This window comes from Artibeus jamaicensis, unplaced genomic scaffold, assembly GCF_021234435.1.
Source record: "Artibeus jamaicensis isolate MK-2021 breed Jamaican fruit bat unplaced genomic scaffold, CSHL_Jam_final contig_467, whole genome shotgun sequence".
NCBI classification, from domain to species: Eukaryota; Metazoa; Chordata; class Mammalia; order Chiroptera; family Phyllostomidae; genus Artibeus; species Artibeus jamaicensis.
The window spans coordinates 5,237,735-5,259,342 of NW_026521845.1; the positions used below are offsets into that span (position 1 = coordinate 5,237,735).

A 21,608-nucleotide genomic window follows, 5' to 3' on the forward strand; every position below is an offset into this window, starting at 1 on the left:
ACGATTTAAGGAATGCAGTGATGGGTTTTTACATGAGTTACACCATTGGTCTCAAAGACTCTTAGCGCCCAAGTCCATCGTGGGGACTGTCACCGAACTCTCACCTGAACAGAGGAGAGGGTGTCCTGTGTCACAGTGGCCACTCTGCTGCATTCAAGGAGCCACTGAAGTGCATGGGAAATGGATCCTAATATGCAGTTAGGCATATTAGGCACCTCAACGTGCTTCCGATTTGAACTCACAGTCAGACTTCTGAAGTTCTCCTTGCTGCTCCTTTCCACTGTTCCCATATCCTGGGACACTCTGGCTGTCCCCTCCTGTCCCTCCCACTCAGGCCGTGGTTCGGGCTCCCTCTCCTGAGGGACAGCCAGAGTGTCCCTAGGATACACAGTGTTCCTCAGTGTCTTCACTGAGACACCTGAGTCCATCCTGCCCAGTCACCTTGCGTTTCCCCAAGTTTCCCCATCATCATCCCGATCCTTCTGAATAAAGACGGCCTCAGAGCCAACTAGCCGGTGGGGACGCCTCCCCCTAAGCGGGTCAGAAACCTGGGGAAAAGGTGCAATTTTTGAAGAAAGGGTTTAGGTAAATGGTTGCGATCGGTGCAGTAATACATGTCTCCAAATACTGAGTTTCAAATGTTTCAAGATTTCCGTTCAAGTTTATCAACTAAATTGTTAAATAGGTTTGGGAAAATATAAACCAAATTTAATCCTGTCATTAGATGAACAAGATTTTGGGGTTTTTTTTTAATCTTTTTTGGATTAGTATTTCAGAATTTCCTTCTATAACGATAACGGCTTTTGTTCTTTGTAACTTTCTAATGGCACCTCGAACAGTTTTAGGCGTCGGAGGGTTGGGACATTTATATAAAGCATGTTCTCTCACTTGTCTTCCTGAAACTCTTCTGTAATTTGTCATATTTTTATTTAATCAACAGCCTCTCTTCACTGAAATAATTAACTTATTCAAGCCTTAACTTGTGAATTTTTCAAGTAATTCCCTCACATGCCTCTCGACATTTTGGAAAACAAAGAGCATGAGGAAGTGTGAATCTCTTCCTCCATCCCCCCTCCTCCCCCCAAGAGCTTATTTTTAGTGTTGCGCTTCGTCTTCAGGAATAGATGGTCTATTTGTACTCATTAGCCAACTTCTGATCACTTAGCAATTCCCTCAGGCTGAGCAGACTAAGCCTTATCTTCTGCAAGCGTAGTTCTTGTCCTGCCTACCTGCCGTCTTTCTGGTCTAATGGATGGAGGAAGGCAAGACAGAGATGACAGAGAAAAAGGAGATTCAAAAACATGGGTCGATCTTGAGAATATCGCCCTAAGTGAAATAAGGTAGACAGATAAAGTCAAGAACCATATGATTACACTTACGTGTGGGATAGAACATGCAAAGCAACAAATGAACAAATAAGACAACAAACAAACTCAGAGACACAGACAACAGGGGGGTGGTTACCAGAGGGAAGGAAGGGGGTGGGGGTTGTGAGGGGTCAAGGGGGGCAAATTCATGACGACGAAATATTTGACTTTGGGTGATGGGTACACAGTGCAACACACAGATCACGTGCCACAGAACTGTACACTTGAAAGCTATGTCATTTTATCAACCAATGTCACCCCAATAAATTCAGTTTTTAAAAAAGCAAGTAAGCACCGATGCAGGCTCTGGCACTGCCTCCCGATGCTGTCCTGCAGTGCAAAGGCGCCAGGTGGCCCTCCTGGCCCCACGGAATTCTCAGCAAACCCCTGAGCTCATGGAAGCCCAGGAGGGACTGAGGTTTACCAACTGACGAAGAAGAATCTCAAGCACAGAGTGCAGAAAGCAGAACAGATTAGCCTTGGAATCCCCAGATGATCTGCTTTTCATTTTCCTAAGTTAAGGTTTGGTTCCATGTGGGGCCTAGTTTTTCAACTCACCCTAAACAGCTCTGCTCCGACACCAAAGCCACAGCTGCAGGCAAGTCAGCATGGCAGCTGGTCTTTCTGCCCCAGGCACTGCCTGCCCGCGGCTGGCTGGATTGTGGGGAGAAGACACATCCACACAGAGGGAAAGACCAGCTCATCACACGTGGTACAGGGCTTTGTTCCAAACATGGTCCTCATGCTCCTTCATCCTCGGTGCCACACAAACACTCACAGTTCCCATGGGTGTCTTCACATCACTGCCACCCAGCACAGCAGGGCCCTGGGGAGGTAGCAGGTTAGCCCGTCTGGGTGAGGGCTGAGACTCCGGGTCCTGGCACATGGCGCTAGGCAGTACTTTTCCCAAAAGGAACCGAGTGTTCTGTTTCATTCTGTTCTGTGGGGGTTTGATCTGCACTGCTTTACATGGAGTGGGAAGTAGTGGTAAGATGTGCCCCATCCACAATCAGGTGTCAGGTGCTGGGGACAGGCTGGGGGCTCTGGGACAGAGGCGCCCTTGGGACAGGATCTCAAGGAGAAAATAAAATGAGGGCTCTGGTGTCACAAAATCTGAGCTGGCGATATGGCCAGAGGCAGAGGGAAACGAGCAGTGGAGCCTGTCTACCGCAGTCGGCCCGCAGGAGGGGCGCTGATCAGGACAGTTTGAAGTGGAGAGAGCACCTCCACATGGAGATGCTGCGGGCACGGGTGCAAGGGGCGTGAGCTTCCCCGCAGAGGGACCCCGTGGCACCCAGGAAGCTGAGGGTCCCTGATCCCAAAGAGCCTGTTGAGTATTCCTGGCCCCATAAGAGTTCAGAGTGCAACCCACTGGGGAAAAACAGCAGGGAACTTCCTTTGAAGGTGAAGACAGGAGCAGTTACAGAGAACTGAGAAACAGGTGGGGGCGGAAAAGACACAGGACGACCGACGGACAGACCAACACGTGAGGGCCAGCTAAGGCGCGTCCCACACAAGGGACGTGAAGACACACTGACGTGGCTGCGACTGCGAGGCTGACATGCCCGGCAAGCACCTGTGACCGGGGGAGGGCTGCTCACCACGGAGGAGCTGGATGCCTGATGGGATGGATCTCTGGTTTCTCCTCTGGGTAAGAGGTGGACACGCTCAGAGAGACATGGTGGCCGGAGAAGAGGACTGTCATGGGGAGTGACTGGCCACCAAAGACTCAGGTTCTAAAACTGACACCTCGCCCTGGACCACACTTCCACCCCCTAGGACGGGCCCTGCCACGGAGGCCCACAGAGCGAGTCTCCCCCACTGCCGTCTGCAAGTCGTACATTAAAGCTCGTGTCCCCGGGTACTCTGTGAAAGAGAATCACCGCTCTCCTTCCTCTGCCGCCAAGATGGCTGATGTGACCAGGAGATACATATCGCCCGCGTTAAGACCCTCAGGTGCTAGGGCTCATCCATCAGCGTGGCCAACGTAACAAAACATTCCACATCACTGAGCTTTAAATCACCCAAGCAATCCCAAATGTGAACAGGAGGTTACCATCTATTCTACTGGAGGAAATACGATAAATCACATTAAATTATAAATGACTGATTACGATACATGGAAACTAAAACTGTGCAAAGTTTCAAAGCCAAGTAGGCATTCTATATCCAGCATTACGGCAGGCTAGACACCCTCCAACTCAACACCTTTAATATACTTCTCTTTAAAAATATTTGTTTGAATTTTTCTGATCTGAAAAGAGAGCGGGGCAATCTTCAGAGGCTGAACGCAATGAGAATACACCGGATGGGGGCCCAGCGCTGAGCCCGGAGGCTCCTGCAAAAGCATGTGCAGGCCACCTGCTTCTTGTGTGCGCACTGGGACACTGGGAACAAGCCAAAGGCGTCCAGGAGAGCAGTCAGATCCCACCCTCCACAACGCTCATGCCCACATCAAGGTGCCCCCTCAGCAGGAGGCAGACCAACAGAAATAACAGCACCATTGGGAAGACAGTGAGGGAGTTGCCGAACTTGGCACGAGCCATGAGTGGAGAGAAATAAAGTCTCACCTGAGAATTCCTAGCCATAGACTAACTTTACCAACAGATGTGGGGTCAGAATTTATACCACTTTCACAGCCTGAAAAACCTCAAGTGGAGCAGTAGCCTATACCAGGCCATCCTGTGGTGGTGCCTCGAGACACCTGGTGGAGGTGGATACGTGGTGCCCATGGGGAAGCCACTCTGCCCCAGGCCTCTGAGACTTCCCAGGGATGAAGGTCGTGGCCACCGGAAGTGCACCATGAAAACAAAATCACATCAGGAAACGACCGTATAAGAAGAAAACTCACTCTTTACCAAACAATACATCAGTCCCACAAAAACTGCAGAGTTTAAATTATCAGACACAGAATTTAAACTACAAATAACCACCAATTTTAAAGAAAAAAAATAGTAAAAGAATAGGACAGAGGAATAAGAAACTATCAAAAATGTGAACCAGTAGATTTGAAAAGCTATAAATAGCAATGAAAAGTATAATATTAATGCTAAAAATTCAATGGATGGGTTAACTAATCAGAACAGCAAAAGAGAAAGTTAATGAAGTGGAAGACTGAGCTAAAGACTGAGTGCGGAATGAAACTGAAAGACAGAAAAATATATCGAGTCTAAAAGGCTGAGAAACATGAAATTCAGACTGAGAAGATGTACCATAGCTCTATTCAGATTCCAAATTTAAAAAAAGATTCAAAAAAGAAGAGACGAGAAACACTTAACGAAAGAAACACTGATAGGGAACTAATGAAAGTCGCCCACCTCAGACTTAGGTGTCCCCCAAAGTCTTCACCCGCGCGAACAGAAAGAAATCCACCCAGACCTGTGACGGTGAACCTGAGGGAATTTTAAAAGTCTTAAAAGTGAGTAGAACAGGAAAGTAGAAGAATGTGACTCAAAGCTGACTACTCAAAAACTAAAATGGGAACTCAGGAACAAGTGAATGAAACCATCAATGCCCTGACAAAACATCAGTCTTAACCTCCATGTGGTTTTTGATGAGGGCGCCATGTCCTCACATCAATGGGGAAAGGACAGTCTCTTCAAAGGGCCTCAGGAAAACTGGCCATCGACACACAGAAGAACAAAGCCATTGGACTTACTTTACACCATGTACAAAAGTAACTCAAAGTGAATCAAACACCTGAACACAAGGCCTAAAACTATGCAACTCTTTGCAGAAAACACGGAGAAGCTTCACGACCCTGGATTTGGGTTACCAAAGACACGGGCAACAAAAGCAAAAATTAACGAGTGAGACTTTGTCAGAAGCAACAACTTGCAAGTTGCCATAAGAGTAAAGGCAACTGAAGGGATGGGAGAAAATATCTGTAAGTCGTATATCTGATAAGCAGTTAATATACAGAATTTATTTCTTAAATGCCTAAAACAATAAAAAAACCTAAAAAAATGACAATAGACATTTCTCAAGGACAACACACAGAGGGTCAACAAGCACATGAAAAGATACTGAACATCACGAATCGTTAGGGGAGTGAAGGTCAAAACCACAGTATCACTTCACGCCCGTTAGGATGACTGCTATTGAAGAAAGGGAAAGTAAGTGTTGGCAAGGATTTAGAGAAATTGAAACCCTTGTGCGCTGTTGGCAGGAATTCAGAATGATGCAGCTGCCATAAGAAAACAGTATGGCAGTTCCTCAAAAAATTAAATATAGAATCACCATATGATCCAACAACTCCACTTCTAGGGATGTGTCCAAAGCGCTGCAAGCAAGATCTCAAGGATATATTTGCACACCCATGTTCACAGCAGTGGCACTCACAATGGCCAGTGGGCGGAGGCAGCCCAAGTCTCCTTCGGTGAATGAATGGATAAACAAAACTGTGGTTTGTGTGTGCAAGGGCAGGGTAGCCAGCCTTAAAAGGGAATTCTGAGAAATGCCAGTGCAGGTCAAACCTGAGGCCGTCACGCTAAGCGAAATAGGGCACAAAAAGACAAACACTATGATTCCACTTGTATGAAGTGCCCAGAGAAGTCAAATCCAGGGAGACAGAAAGTAGGAAACAGATGCCAGGGGCCCGGGGGTATGGGCGGGGGATGAGGAAAAATGGGGCACTCCTGTTTAATGGGTATGAAGTCTCGGATTGTCAAGATGAAAAAATTCTGGAGATCAGATGCACAACCAGGTGAATACACTTAACACTACTGAAGTGTACGCTTAGAAATGGTTAAGTTGGTAAATTGTTATATTTTTATAATAAAAATTATAAAATTAGATATATACGTACCTATGTACACATACGTACATATACAAATTCTTAATGTAAAGTTAAATACTCAGTTATCATTAAAGAGGGAAAAAACAAAGCAATTATTCAGATATTCTTTCCCAATTATTGCTTTTAGTTTTTATACTTTTGACAACCTCAGTTTTATGTAACAGGAAAAAATAGAAAAAAATTAAAACCAAGAACACTAATGAACCCAGCACCATCTCAAGAAAGAGAATACCATCGGTAGCTCTGAAGCCCCGCGTCTCTTGCCCATTTGCATCCTTCTGTCTCCCTCCTTCCCTCCAGAAGTGAACACTGTCCTTGTTTTATGTCTATTACTGCCTTATTTTCTGTACAGTTTGAACTCACATGGACCTTTTCATCAGCATTATGTTCCATGTTGACTGGTTTTTAATTTTATGAAAACAAAACTCTTTATACAGGGTGGGGGAAAAGTAGGTTTACAGTTATTCACCTCGAAAAGAACACAGTAAGTAGTAAATAATAACATGACTAAACTGTGTTCCGAATACTCACGGCTGAAAACCTACTTCTGCCCCACCCTGTACTTTCTCTGCAGCTTGCTTTTCCTCTTCATCCGATGCCCATCGCTGCGTCCGTCTGTTCACACCCGTGTTGCTCCACTGTAAACGTAGGTGCCCGCAGGCTTGTTTCCACCTCTGTGTCCCCAAGGATCAGGCTTCTGTGAGCACTGATTATCTCCTGATACACGGGTGAGCTGCGCCATCCTGGAGCACTGCATCTGAGGGTGTAACTTTCCTACTTTTAGGAAATGCAAACTATTTTCCAAAGTGCTCTTACCAACCGACACATCAAACATCAATACGAAACATCAAACATCAATACGAACGCTCTTGTTTTTTAAAGCAACATTTCTTCTTAAATTACATTGTCTAAAACCGGCCCTGCGTTCCCTGCCATGTGGGAGGTCGGCCCTGCATGGCTGCATGTAATTCACGTGGTGTGTTTCTGTACTGTCTGCTTGCACAGACCTTCCTTTTACAAACAGCCCCACTGTCTACATGCTCAGCCCCCTGTGGGTGTGAACTTCCTCAATTCCCTGCAGATTCCACTGATTTTACAGCTTGCTCACTACCAAGAATATATTCTCCCATGACACTTAAACCAAGAATTTGTGTGGTTCAAACAGTTTTGTGGTCATGGTAAAAAAGCGGGTGTTGTAATGAATGAACATTATCTTCTGAGAAAAAGAAACATGAGCTAGAGCTCCGCCCCATTTCCCTGTGGCTAAGACAATGGTGCTGGCGAAGCCCCAGCCTTGGGCTTTACCAACCAATCTGCCCTGACACACTTGACCTACAGACACCGGGCACTGAGACCTGGCCCCAGCTCTGCCTCTCAGTGCCTGTGTGGCTTGAGGAGAGTCAAGAAACTTGACCTCCACCTTTTTATTGGTGGAATGAAGAATTCACAATCTGAAAGGTCCCTTCCATCCGGAAAACTGCACTGTTCTATGATGCCGCAGCACTAGCTGGCAGTTAGCAGGCCCTCCTCACCCTGCAAAGGCCTCTTGCACCCTAGTGGAAGGCCTGAGTGCGTGTGCAATCCCTAGGTTTCTACAGGGCCCACTACCCCTGATCTAAATGTCTGTGTTGCCTTCTCAGACTTGAAACATCTGAATTTTCGAATCCCGGTCAACAGTAAATATTCTAGCCACCGAGTCACACTAATGTCTACCACGGTAACAACTAATTCTTCAGTGTGCCCTAGAGTTGGTTGACACACTGTTTTCATGGGCATTAATTATGTCCCCTGGTACAGTCATCCTGGTCAGCATTTTGACTCTGGACTATTTGGGGCACCCCTCCTTTGCCCAAATATCAGCAAAGCAAGCTGAGATGTGTTCTTGGCTAACCTGCAGCATGACCCGTACAATTGGGAAGACTGCGGCACCTGGCATCACACAGAGGGCAGCTCTTAGGCTGCCAGCCTCCCACTGGCGGGAAGCGGCGTGGGTGCAGGCGCCCGTCAGCGAGTGTGAGCTCTGCCCGGAACGCTCTGGAACCTCCTCCAGACAGCGCGGAGGAGCCAAGCTGAGCATATGCTCACGGAGGGGGAGTCAGGAAACAACCGGGACAGCAACGCCCACCTCTTGGCACGCGCTCCTGGACCCTAAAGCCCATCCCAACTTCTCTCCTTAGGAAAGGGAAGGGAAGCCCCACCTCTTGGTGAGCTCCGGGACACATCCCAAAAGGCACTGTCCCCAGCTTCACAGCCCCAGAGAGGAGCCCGCACAGGACATTTGCAAGTTGGCTCTGTCTCAAAACATTGCTTGTCTCGGGTGGCGTGTTTGTTTGCTTCTGAAGGCCTGCCTCGCTCACCCGTGGGCAGGGAGAGCTGGCCAGCATGGCCGTAACCACCACAGTAACCTTTGCTGGATCTGCTGACGTCCTGTTTCTGTCCCTGGTCCAGATGTCACGTACAATGGAGCATATTCTTCTCGCCATGTGCATCCGTGCCCCGGAATGCCAGTGTACTCAATGAGCTACTTGGTATTTGAAGAATGGACTTTATTTCTGTAAATTATTCAGACTTTCCATCAGCCACCTACAAAGCAGGGCATTCACTGCCTACTTAACCTCTCGTGAGTTCACCCTGGACACAGTGTTCAATTATGCTAAAAATAGTTTGGTTTTCTATTCAAATCAGTAAAACACACCATAAGGTACGTGCAGCTGTTTTGCTGCTGTCCTGAATGATAATGGCTTCGCTGGCAGAAGTTCTAACCCCACGTCCCTGATTCCAGGTGAGTTCTACCAGAGCCCCTGCCTTCCAACGACCCTGAAGAGCCTTGCGTGGGCTCCTCCGAGTGAGTCCAGGTGGCCAGCCTCACCACGCCACGCCACGCCTCACAGGAACTGCTCACATCCCCCCTTCCTCTATCACTCACTCCAAAGGAGCTTTTGCCCTCATCACTGTTTGAAAACCGTTCTTTTTGAGGCAGCTGAGGGCCTTCCTTTCACCAACCCGCAGCTTGGCTCTCTGTCCTCCCCTTTCAGCGCCCTGTATTCTGTTAGGCTGCGTGACTGCCTTTTCCCAACTTTCCTCCCCATCTCTGTGGCTGATGCCTCCTGCGCCAGGGTCTTGAGACCACCTCACACTCTCCTCTCAGCCCTCTTGCTTCTCCCCAAGCACACTCAGGGCTCGGACCCACACTCGGCGCCCTACGACTCCACGCTGCTGCCTCGATATCTAATACACCCCTCAAACGTACTGTGCTTGGGAAAGCTTTACCACACTGAAGCCACTCCCTCCCTGGTCCAGCCATCTCCATGAATGGCCCCAGCACCCACCCTGTTGCTCAACTGAAATCATCCTAATTCCTCCTCTTTTCCTCCTGCTCCCGAATCCAGCCCCCAGGACACTGTGTCAGTTCCGCCAAATATACCCCCCAACATGCCCATGCCTCTCTATCCCCCCGACTGCTGCAATTCCAACACGAGACATTGTCATTCCTCACTTACACTGACCATCCTCTGCAGTGCTGCTCCCACTCTTACCTTCCAAAGGTCCATTGGACAAATGACCCCATTCCCCCACTAGTGACAATCTAATACAGCCTGCCATGCCAGCCAATCAAATCCAAACGTACTCTTAACTGGCTCTCCAGGCCCTGCACAATCTAATTCGCTAACTTCTGCCTGCGTCCCACCCGCCCCCCGACGGTTCACTACGCTCTGTCCACAGGGAACTTCCTTCTTGCCACCACACACGCCAGGGTGCCCCGTCTCTGGCCTCTGTCTCCTTCCCTCTGCTTGTACCACTCAGTCTTTCCCACATCGGTCTCTCAGCTTCTGGGCTCAGCTCCATTGTCACTGCTTCCCAGAGAAGCCATCTGGCACCAGCCTAGTGAAAGCGCCCCTTACTTTCCATCCCAACCCCCTCTTTTTCCCTTCTCAGGAGTTTTCAAGCCCTTCACACACCGTTTGTTCACTGTTTACCTAGGTACTGCCTGTCCTCCACATACAGTGGGGTCACCAGCAGCAGGCCCCTGCTTTCTTTATATATTAAATGCATCAGCAGCTCATAAAACAGTACCCAGCACAGAGTACATGTGCTCAACAAAAAATGGAGAAATACATCAGTGAAGAGACACCTGAAAATGTTCCCAAGAACCCATGTTCGACTTATTTCACGAAAAGAATACTACCAAACTGTAGAATCTGCTGGAATCCTAGAAGCAGCATTATGTTAGAACATTGGGAAAATCCTAAAGGTGCATCGGACTCGTGTGAGAATATCTGAGCTGGAACACCCGGTAGCGAGTGGCCACTTTTCAGCTGTCAGCAGTCACGTCTGCAACAAACAGTCTTTGCTCATTTGGGATGAGCTCAAAAGGATTTACCTGCCCACGGGCCCCAGAGATGAATGTTAGTCACGTCCTTTTAATGCTGCTTCCCCTCTTCTACAACTGACCAGGACCATCTTATCGTTCAACAACACGGTTTGTGGACATCTTCTGTCCTTCATATCCTCAAGGTCAACATTCCCACTCAAACCATTTCTGGTTTTCGAGCTACCGGTGTGATGTGTGACACTGCACTGAGCAGGGGAGGGCGTGACGCACACGTTGGGCACAAAGCGCTCCGCACAGCAGAGCAGGTGGGAACTTAGAGTCGGCTCAGCTGGGTCCCACGCTCCAGCTGGGCAAGTCACTTCCCAGCGTTAAGCCTGTCTTCTTCTTAAAATTGGGGGTAAGAATAGTAACAGAGCTCGCAGGGTTGCTGTCAGGATTAATGAGGTAACACATCTGGGAGAGAGTTCGTTCTCGAAAAGACTAAATCAGGGTCCAATGAGAAGACAGAGGTTCAGGCTGTTGGGCAGCTGGACTTGGCTGCCACTGGTTGGCACTGAGCATCCCCTGCCTCCCACGGGTGTCCCGACACTGCAGGGGCTGGGAAGTCAAGGCTACGTTCCCAGACCCTCCCGCTGCCAGACTTCTGGATGCAAATTAAATTCCACCAGTGCGATGCTCTTGTGAAATTCTCAATGTCGGCGTGAGTCAGAAAATGTCCTTCTGCTGCTGCTTCCAAGGGAAGCAAGGTCGGTTCGAGGCTGGGTCATGGCGGGGTCGCAGCTGGGACACTGGGTCCTGAGCCAGTGTCCAGGCCTGACTCTCATGGCTCCGGCCCTTCCCCATGTCACAGGCACCCAGTCTTCTGCGCTGAACCCCTTCCTGTCTGAAATACCTCCTGGGTCCCATATGGGAATCTGATTGATGTACATTTAAGAATAACGAACAGTAATTGGTGTGTGACTATGCACCAGGCATCATTCTGACCCTTTGCATATACTGACTGACTAATGCCCTTAATAATCCTGTCGGGTAGATCCTGTGTTACCCTGGTGTTACAAGTAAAGAAATTGGACAACACAGAGTTCAAGTAACTTGCCCCAAGTTTTAAGTAGCTGCTGAGTGGCAGAGACAGGATTCACCCCTGAAGTCTGGCTCTGGTGGCACATGCTTAATTATGTCTCACAAACACAGGACAGGCAAATTGTCACCCAACTTAGCACAGCCTGACCTTCTCCCAGTGAACAATTACGAACCACAGAAGAAGAGGGTGACGTGCGCATAGCTCTGATAAGATTCCTGAGTACCATTTAGTCCAAGCCCCTCGTTTTCTAAATGGGGACACTGCATTCACACCACTGATCATTAAAATCCAGGGACGGGATACACGTTTTTAACCACAAATACAAGATCTCATGATGCTGGGTTTTTTTATTTATAATATTTCATTTTTCCAAATATATTTGATGACTGCTGATACACATGGAGAGGTGTTAAGTCTCAGAAGTTAGCAAGATTCTGAAAAAGGTCTGTTGAGTGGTTTTTTTTTAATTGATAAAAAGAAATAGGGGTTGTCTAAAGAACAAAAATGAAGAGATTCTAATTAGTATTTTGAACTCATTGTTTACCAGAGACACTCTATTTCAAACCGCGTAGAGAAAGAGTAACCTGGAGCTGTAAGGAACACCTAACTTTCATAATTAGATCATTTCCACTTCAATTTTCTGCCACTCCAGACGGCAAAAATCACGTGAAATCTCAAAGGGTTAATGAAGTGCTGTAGTTTTAAAGCGACGTGGTATCATCCTTACCTCTGCTAATTAGCAAGTCGTGAAAAACGTGAACACCATGGGTAAAGGTGCCCTGGGGCACCCATGTCCCCAAGTTTCCTGGGTTTCGGTGATAATTGGAATGCAAAAACAGATGAACGGTTTCATCTTCATCTTGGAACCAAAAAAACAGAAATAATTACATCAAGCCCATAGATTTTTCTGTGCCGTGATAGAAGATTAGCCTTGCTGTGTGGCAGAAATGACCTTTGAGCAGTCTGGTTTTGGAAAACTCTTTTAAAAATAAAACCAGGAACTGACTTTTGGGGAGTTTATTTGTGTTGTGCATACTTGTAAAATTTATTTATACAACTTATAATCTCTTGAACTAAAATTCCAAATCCCTGATCATTAAAAAGAGAGTGCAAGGAGATAACATTTCTCTCTCTGCCAGAATGCCCACGCAGTGACCCGCCTGGGCAACGGCAATCGTGGGAAATGATGCATCCGCGCCCCAGAATAGCAATAAAGATGCCAGCATGTGTTGATTCCTAGCAGTAAATAAAGCCCCCATTACTCACACTGTCCCAAGTGTGCCTTGCTCAGGAAGCCCATCCTCCTAAGCGGCTTCTGCAGGAGATGAGCAGCAAGGCTGCAGGTAGAGATGCGGAGGCCGGCTCCCCAAACCCATCATGGGTCTACCGAATCCAGCTAATCAGGCAATTTGGACGATTCTCTCCATCAGGCTGCTTGGCTTATTGTGCAGTAAAGTGACTAGGCTTTTACAGAAGTGTCTGCGTTAGGGAAAAAGTCACTGACTTCCAGCAAAGGGAGGAGGCTGAGGGGCAGCAGGAGAGGGCTCGGGCAACAGCTCCCGACTTTTTCATTGTTTGGTGCAATTTTGTTAATTCCTCGTACATCTCACCTTTAAAATATTGCATTTTAAATCTGTTTATTAAGTGGGCATCTCATTTATTTATATTTTAACAACTTCAACTTAATAGCAAGTCAAACCGCCAGAGCTCTGATGAGCAAGAGATTAACAACGAAAATCCAGAAAAAAGTGAAGAAGAAAAAATCCAGTGGTATTTTTTTGTTTACTGAGATGTACTTCATAATCAAGAGGAAATGCCTGATTTCTACAAGTGTAATAATAATCATGGTAGAAGTTATGGGAAGTGAAGGGAAAGGCTTTGGACATATAACCGAATTCCAACATGAAAAGAGTAAGAATGTATTTCCGATCCTTACAAATATGCAGATTCTGTTTGTTGTATTAACACTACACTACTTTCAGAAGAAAAAGAAAACTTCTTCACTTCTACCTCAATATAGTTGCTCAGAATAACTCAACTGCTTAGATCTGATTTTCCAGAAAGTTCTGCAGGATTTTATCCTAACCCTGGAGAAGACGTCTCTGGAAAAGCCCCATGACGTGTACTAACACATGTATGTCGGGTCCCATGGTGTTGCTTTAACACTTTCTTCATCTCTGTTATCAATGTTGTCCTTGCCTCTACCACAAAAGTTGGCTTACAGATGAAAAAAATAACTGTATACCTGAAACTTACGTAATGTTATTAACCAAGGCCACCCCAATAAATGTTTAAAAAGTAGAAAAGAGAGAAATGGTGTGACCTAAGGGTGAGTTCCCATCAGCCTGTCTGTGGGGTTAACGGTTTCTTCGAAAACCTTACTTGATACAGTAGAAGGGCCCCAGATACAAGCCCAGGTCTTCCATTTAGTAACTTGTTTTGTTTATCACTTACTCACTGAAGATCCAAGGACTAGCCACTCTGATGGTATAAAACAGGCAGCAATTTCTAAGGAACTCACCATCAGCACTAACTACAGACTCGGTGGACATCACGTCCACAGGCAAAGGCCACCAAGCCCCATTCACTTCTAACTGACCACTCATTACCTAGTGTGTATCAACCACCACCCGTGCCGATGAGGACTATAATTAACAGCGAGCCGGTGAGTGCCAAACTGCCTGCAAATAGAGTTAAGTAACTGCAGAAATGCTTGGTTTAGCTCTTCGAAACTTAGAGTAAGTCATCAAGTTCACACTGACTACACACTAAAAAAAAAAATCTTCATTCGAGCCTTTTGCCTTTGTCAACTACTGGCTTATTTCGTTCCTCGTTTTCTTGGTCCAGTGCACCCACGTACACAGCAACACCCCACCTCCACTGCCTCCCCCCCCCCCCCCCGCCTCCGCAGCTTCCGTAGCCCCTTCTACGAGGAAGCCTTCTTCCTACCATTACCATCACTTCTTCTAACCAAACCCAACTGCCATCTGTTTCATGTGCTGTTTTTACCACCCTCTTCTTCAAACATTTAACGTACATGACGCCATGTATTTCTCCAATGGTTCTGGGCTCTCTCTGAATCTTTGCTGGTAACTGTCCTCTGTCCCTCGGACTGAGGAAACCTGCCACTCGGTCCCAGGGCCTGGGGCTTCGCTGCCTTACCCCGAGTATTTTCCAGGACGGTGGCTGAACTGCTCTTCGAACCACATGCCCCTCTTCATCTCTTCATCTTCCTTGTCTGGGCCCTAAAATAGATGTTCATGTACCTCTGCCCCTACACTGTGGATTCCTGAAGGATAGAGTTTTGTCAGCCTGACAAGCAGGAAATTAAAAAGGTTTGGTCCGCTGACTTGGCATCAGATAAACTCTGATAACCTGAAGGCTCTCTAACGCATGCATCCCCCCTTCATTAGCCAGTCTCAACACACATCTGCACAAAATGAGTCATCCTTACCTCAGCCCTCTCTCCTAGTTCTTAAACTCAGTTACGGAGGACAGTGAGATCAGTGGATTCTGTCACTGAGATAAGAAGCCAACAACGCTACCAGATGGCATTAGTGAAGGAAGCTGCTACGTGGCTCCTCACATTCAGAGGACAAAGCCCTTGTTACGTCCAGAACTTACATTTTCAATCCACTCTTGTTCTGGAAGTGAGATGCAGGAGAACAGCACTGGCAACTTACGACTGTAAGAAGATTCTGAGTAAGGACTACACTTAGATGCCATAAAAAACAAACAAGAATGAAATAAATGTGCTCAGAATTCTAGGTGCACATGACACCATGCCAGTTGTACTGGACCTCCCTTCCTTTCGGGCGAACAGCAGGAATGTTTCAGGCAGGCCCCTTCTTGAGCTGTGTGGAGCTTCTACTCTAGCGGGGCACTTACACTCTCCCCCCCTTAAGCGCCGGAGGGCACGCTGCTGCGGACAAACGCTCCTTCTGCTCCCACTGGCCCAGGGTTCAGGGAGAACCCCGGCCTCGGTGTGTGTAACCCTGCTGGCACAGTGCTGACCGTGAACTTCCAGGAAAAGTTTCATGCTGGGCCCTAACGGGAGGCCAAGTCTCACGTACAAGAACTACTGAACCTTGTGTTTTGTTTTGAAGTGAGTTGTTAATCTGACAAGTCAATGTGCGTGGGATCGTTTTTACACCCTTCTCTCATTCCTGCACAGGCTCAGCATTTCTGCTTTCCCTGAGTGTCCCGGGCGCCCCCCTGCCCGCCAGACCATGCTCTGAAACAGGCATGGGAAAGGGACAAGCCTGGTGTGTTTCAAGCTCCGAACTGCGAGAATGCAGTTCCCGTGGCGGAGGAGTGAGGTGTGACGCTGGCCCTTGAGGACCGTTTTGGGGGCTGGTCAGGGGCGTCTGGGCCAGTGGCAGGAGGTACCCTTAACTCTGGTCTCCAGGCGAAGCACACACAGGGCAGTTACATGTCTTTGAATCCTCTGAACTGGTCACCAGGCTTGGAAGGACCGATGATATGGGAGGCTTCCCGCCTTCCTGATCCAAAGGACCCAACTCCGTGGTGTTGGCACAGAGGTGGACTACAGCATCTTCTGGAAGCTGTTCTCCAGTCCTGGCATCTTCTCTGCTTGAAGCAGGGATAACAGTGTGTGTTCACTCAGAAGCCAGAAGAAGAGTCCGGACAGTTCAAAGTCTAGGTTTCGCTATGGGGAACAGGTTAAAGGGAAGGAGGTCAGCTTCCCCACTGAATTTTATCTTCATCATCAAGGTGGGAGAGGTGGCCTTCAGATCCCTGCTCAGCAGTGGCTTCCTGATGACTGGGTGGCACTCTGTGACACTGGAGAGGGCTCCTGTAGGTCATGGGATTCATGCATTTTCTGCTGCTCTTGGAAAAGTGTAGAGGCTGTTAAGGGTAAACCCCTTTGGGGCTTGCTGATCTGCCCCAGGGCTCTGGAGGCTCTAGAACGGGGCTGCTCTCCAGCGCTCCCCTGCCCAGGGTCCCCACACCTGTACCCCCTAAGGCTGCACCCCCAAGGAGCTGGCTATGGGCCGGTGCTGCAGACCCTGGTATCCAGGTTCTGGAAGCCAGAACGTGGGACAAAGTATTGGATTTTAACCCAGCTTCCCGGGGAGGAAGGTGGGGGCTACAGGCCGTGACCCTGAGTCCTCGGAGCATTCAGACCAGATGCACTAAAGCTTCAGGAAGCGTAAAGCCTGAGGCTAGGGAAGGGGGTGTGGGTCACATCCACACAGGACAAATATCAGGCAGGATGTGATCACACTACCAGGTACAGCCTGCTCCCCAGTTCCACAGCCCAAACGCTCCCAGGTGTTGCTGCATCTCTGGGAACTTTCAAAGATGAATTCTTGCCTACAGGACTGCTAATTCACATTTATATCACATAATAGCCACATCGTAGGAGCCACTCTCATACACTGAATATTTTACCAAGTATCCAACATCTTTAAATGCATCTTCATTTAATCTTAGCAATGCACTTCTGAGAAAGTAGGTTCTCTTCACTAATCAGTAAGCACATTATACCACTCTCTCAGCAGAGCTCCACCCCGGGTCTGTGCAGCATCAGAGATCTGGAGTACAGGGGCGATGCAAGGGGGCCTCTCACGCTAGTGCGCTGGGTTCACAAAGCGAACTCATATACTGCACCTTTGTCTTTACAGCAGTGAGGCAGGAAGGCAGGTGTGTCAATCCATTTCTCCTGTGAAAGAACATTAATATTTGCACAAAGTGATGAGGCGACCTCAGTGGAGTTGAAATTCTGGCTCTGTGAGCACACCACCAATGTCCTGTCTTCATTTTTGAAGCCCTGTAAGGTAGGTACCATTATTCTCCCCACTTGACGATGAAGCAGCAGCAGCTCAGAAACATTACTGCCATGCAGAACGTTGCAGAAATGCTGGGGATCAGAGCTGGATTCCAACGTCTGTCCCTCTGCCTCCAAAGCCCATATGCTCAGTTACCACCACTGGACATGAGCCTCGACAAATGCCTGCGTGGAACCCGCATGTTCAGTGCTGAATGTTGACAGGTTAGCCTAATGAATAAAGAATTAATGAGTGGGTAAATGAGGGATGTCTCCCTTACCATCCTAGCAACATTCCAAACATAAAATCAATGCTCCCCATTATTTTTAAAATTTTACTGAATCAATGATACCTTACTACTTAGGTTTGCTCTCAATACATAATTACTATAAAAGGTATAATTAACTCTTTTCTTTTTTTTTTTTTTTTTGCATGGTCCAAGCATGTGGTGATTTTTATTAAGAATAACTTTGGTTCTAAGAATTCCACCCTTGATTCTGTAATACTTTCATTAAAAACAATTATACAAGAGCAAATACAAAAAATATTAAATTATGAAAACAAACCCATTAAGGCTCCCTTTATATATATTATATACACTCAAATGAGTCAAGATTTTTCAGAGTAGAAGAATAAAGTCAACTGTTATAGCTTAGAAAGCAACACTACTTTCCTACTAGGAGACTATAAAACACTGAACTAGTTTAAGAAAACCATGGAGTGGAAAAATGGAGCCAATTTTGTCCAAAAGTGGCTCAAAGCACAAAGCTGCTCGGATGTCCGTGAGTCCCGGGGTCTGGAGGGTACAGTGTTGAAGCGCTGAAGGAGACCGAGGCCTTTTAAAACATGAGCCTATGAGCTAAGCTGATCTGCTGACTTCAGGGAGCTTCTCTACATGTACCTTCCACTAAGACATCACTGTGTCCTATTTACAAGCGTTGGTTTGGCCAGACCTTGTACTACGAACTACAAAGAAGTCTGCGGATTTATGAGATTGGGAGGGCAATGCTTGTGTAATTTATTTTTTCCCAGGGAAGAATGGATTCTAGGTAAGTTCTAGAGACAGAATTCATCCTACTAAAGGAGTCTGCCAGAGCGAGCCCTTGGGAATTTCATCAAGTGGCAGAACTGCTTCAAGGACACAGGATCTGAAGATCTTCCATGCAGTAAAGGCTACGTCTGAACCGGTCCTGAAGCCTCACTTTACAGGTCACATCGTTAGTGCACACACACAGAGAAAGAACTGCGGTCAGTGTGCAATCGGAAATGTGCTTTCAAGACAATCAGTTAACGTACTTTCTTCTCTGAAAAGGTAGTGATGGAAAAAAGTTGCCATTCCACCCTTCAAAAGCCCACTACGATAGAGCAATATATTCTCTGAAATGCCTCCTATTTTATTCAAATAATACTTACTGATGAGGGAAGTCACCCATTCCACATGTGATCTACATAGTCTCAAACTAGCAGTATACGATCACTGCATTTACTTATATCTTGTTCACATTAGCACTGATTATGAGCATAATGGTCAACTATGAAAAGCATTCCCACAGGAAGCCAATTTCTCCTATGCTTATTAAGAATTCAAAAGCTCAGAACCCAGCTTTCCATGTGCCTTTAGAGGAATTATAAGAAGGTCTTCAATGGAGAAACTACTGGCTGAATCTCGCTATGGAGAGCATACTGAATCCACATAAATTCTTCCGGACTGCCCCAAGTCGAATGTACCACACCAGCAGTAGAGAATGAATCCTGCCTAAGAACTTGCTGCTACTGGCAACTTGGGCTTCACTTTGAGTAGCTTGCTAGCTAGAATTCAAAAACTAAGCAGCTTCTCCCTTCACGTTGGCTTTTCCTGAGATGCAGAATAGTAGTCATTAACATCATCATTATCAATAGCATCATCGTAACTAAAAGAGTGGGGAGACAGTCTTTCTTCTCAAGAAAAAAAAAGTAAAGAAATGGGTGATCATTACTCAGAAATTTTCAAGGCTTGGATTCTGATAACTTTCAACATGTACAAATGCTATGACTCTTCCGACGTGGCCTCCTTGAGACCGGTCTACACTTGCTTCACATTCAAACAGCCAAAGAACCCCTCCTTTCGAGGCTCCCAGCGGGAGCATTCTCCACACAGCTCTCAGGAGGAGTCAAAAAATTTGGACCCTCTACTTTCGACACTGAAATTAGTTACGTGGACTAGTTTTTATTGTCCAAAGGATGGAGGAGATTATTTCATATAAAAGGACAAGCTCAGCAAGAAATTAAAAAAATAAAATAGTTATCAAAGCAATAAATGGATTTACATAATGTGCCTTCTCTGAGCTGGAATGTTACCATGGAATATAACCCCCAAAATTAAAATAAAGTCAAGATGGCCGTTCAGGTATTTTGTTTATGTATGTTTGTTTACATATTTTAAACCCTCTTCACCCTATGGCTGTCCATAAAGGTAATAGTTGTGCTCAACATTATCACCTACGTTCTCAGGTGTGAATTCACCTAACGGGCGTGGAAGTGTAAATAAAACAACAAAATCTGGGGTTCCCAAAACAGAATTACTGAATATTGGCTGTAACAGATCAAATGCATTTCTATGTGATCTAAATTACCTAGCAGATAACTAAAGGAAGAATAAAACACGTTTTCTTTAGTTTTTGAAAGAAAAAAGGCTCTGTGCCCCACTGAACTTGGATCGGTAGGAAAACCAAGTAGTGCAACTCTCAAGATTTTATTCCAGTGTCCTGTTCCTTTACTTGTTGTTTTCAGAGTCTTTGAACACAGGTCCATATCCCAACTTGGGTGCTGGTCAACGTCCTTTGTTTGGCGAATAGGAACTGCAGCTGTCGCAGGTAATGCACCCACCCAGATAGCAGGTGGGCCAAGGCCAAATCCTTTTTAAGTGATGATGCTCTGCTGGCTGGGATGCTCCCCAGGGGTTTGTGCCCCGAGATGAAGCCTTGAGGAGGCACCGCTCACAGTGTCAGCACAGTCTCTGAGGCCTGGGCCTACGACTCCTGGGCTTGGGCCACTTCTTGGCCTGTTCTCCTAAGATTGCCTTTAACCTTCACAAATTCTGGGGCGTTTTCTTGCTCTTCTTGCAGTTTCTGCTTCTCAAGTTCAAGCTGTTCTAGCTTCTGCTGTCGTTTTAATAGTTCTATTTCCAAGTCAGACTTCTTCTTTTGTGCTTCCTCTTCCTTCTGCTTTATTACCTGATCTCGTTTTCTCTTTTCCATCACCTTCTGCAGTTCTGGCTTATTCTGAGGGGCAAGACCCCTTTTCTGATTCATAAGAAGTTCTCTGTGAAGATCTTGGTGGTTGCGGGACGTTTTGACCGGATTGACGAGTTTCTGAGGCCTAATTAGTTCAGGATTGTCATCTTCTATATAGTCTGGTTCAGCCATGATATTTCTTGGAGTGAGGTATGTGTCCTTCTGGTCGGGATCCTCAAACGGGCTGTCTCAGCGCGCGCACAAAGGCGCTGGGCTGCCTCCTCGGCGCTCGCTCCGGGCGGCCGCGGCGGTGCTCAGAGGCCCCGCGGAGCACCGCGGCTCTAGGCGGCGGACTCCGCGTTAGAGGCGGCTCGGAGGGTTGCTGCTGCCCGACCGACGCAGGGCGACTCTTTCTAATTAACTCTTTTCTAAAGAACAAGAAGACTCATTTTAAGGAACTATGAGAATCATGTATGTAAGAAAAAGAGTTTAGTGAGCTCCAAAAAAAAGTTCTATTTGAAATACACACTTAAAGATCAGAAAAGTTAGTACTATACATATTTTAATACATCTAATATATCCTCTCTGCTATTACTATTTACTTGTCCACAAGTCCTTCTCTTTATTATAATCAAGCACCTGAAAGAAGTTTCAAAACAGACTCGAATATACACCACTTCCACTGTGCTACTGGACCACTCAAGCTAGGTTGGGTTTTGCTCTAATCGTGACCTTATGATACCTAAATTTCTTCTTGGTGACACACCCAACACCTACCACTACTTATTTTTAGTCTGAGGCCCTGGGTTCCAAGTTGGGAACCTAACCTATGTATCAGGAATTTGCCGGTGTCCAGCCTCGGCAGGTCTCAGGATCCCTGAAGGATGAATGGCGCAGGTGAATGAAGACTCAGACACCCGATTGGATGCCGGAGAACAGCCAGCCTCTATGGGTCTGACTGAACTCATAGAGTTTGATTTAGGCTTTATTTTTATAGTGATTGTTACATAACATTAAAGGAACAG

At 46.8% G+C, this 21,608-nt stretch overlaps 1 protein-coding gene across 1 annotated transcript; it reads right to left on the bottom strand.

Moving 5' to 3' along the window:
- Positions 1–17,807: 17,807 nt before the first annotated feature.
- LOC128627769 (protein FAM107B) lies at positions 17,808–20,991 on the bottom strand. Its single transcript, XM_053667337.1, has one exon. It carries the CDS (start codon positions 20,773–20,775, stop codon positions 20,380–20,382), a length of 396 nt encoding a protein of 131 aa, XP_053523312.1. The 5' UTR covers positions 20,776–20,991; the 3' UTR covers positions 17,808–20,379.
- Between the last annotated feature and the right edge of the window lie 617 nt (positions 20,992–21,608).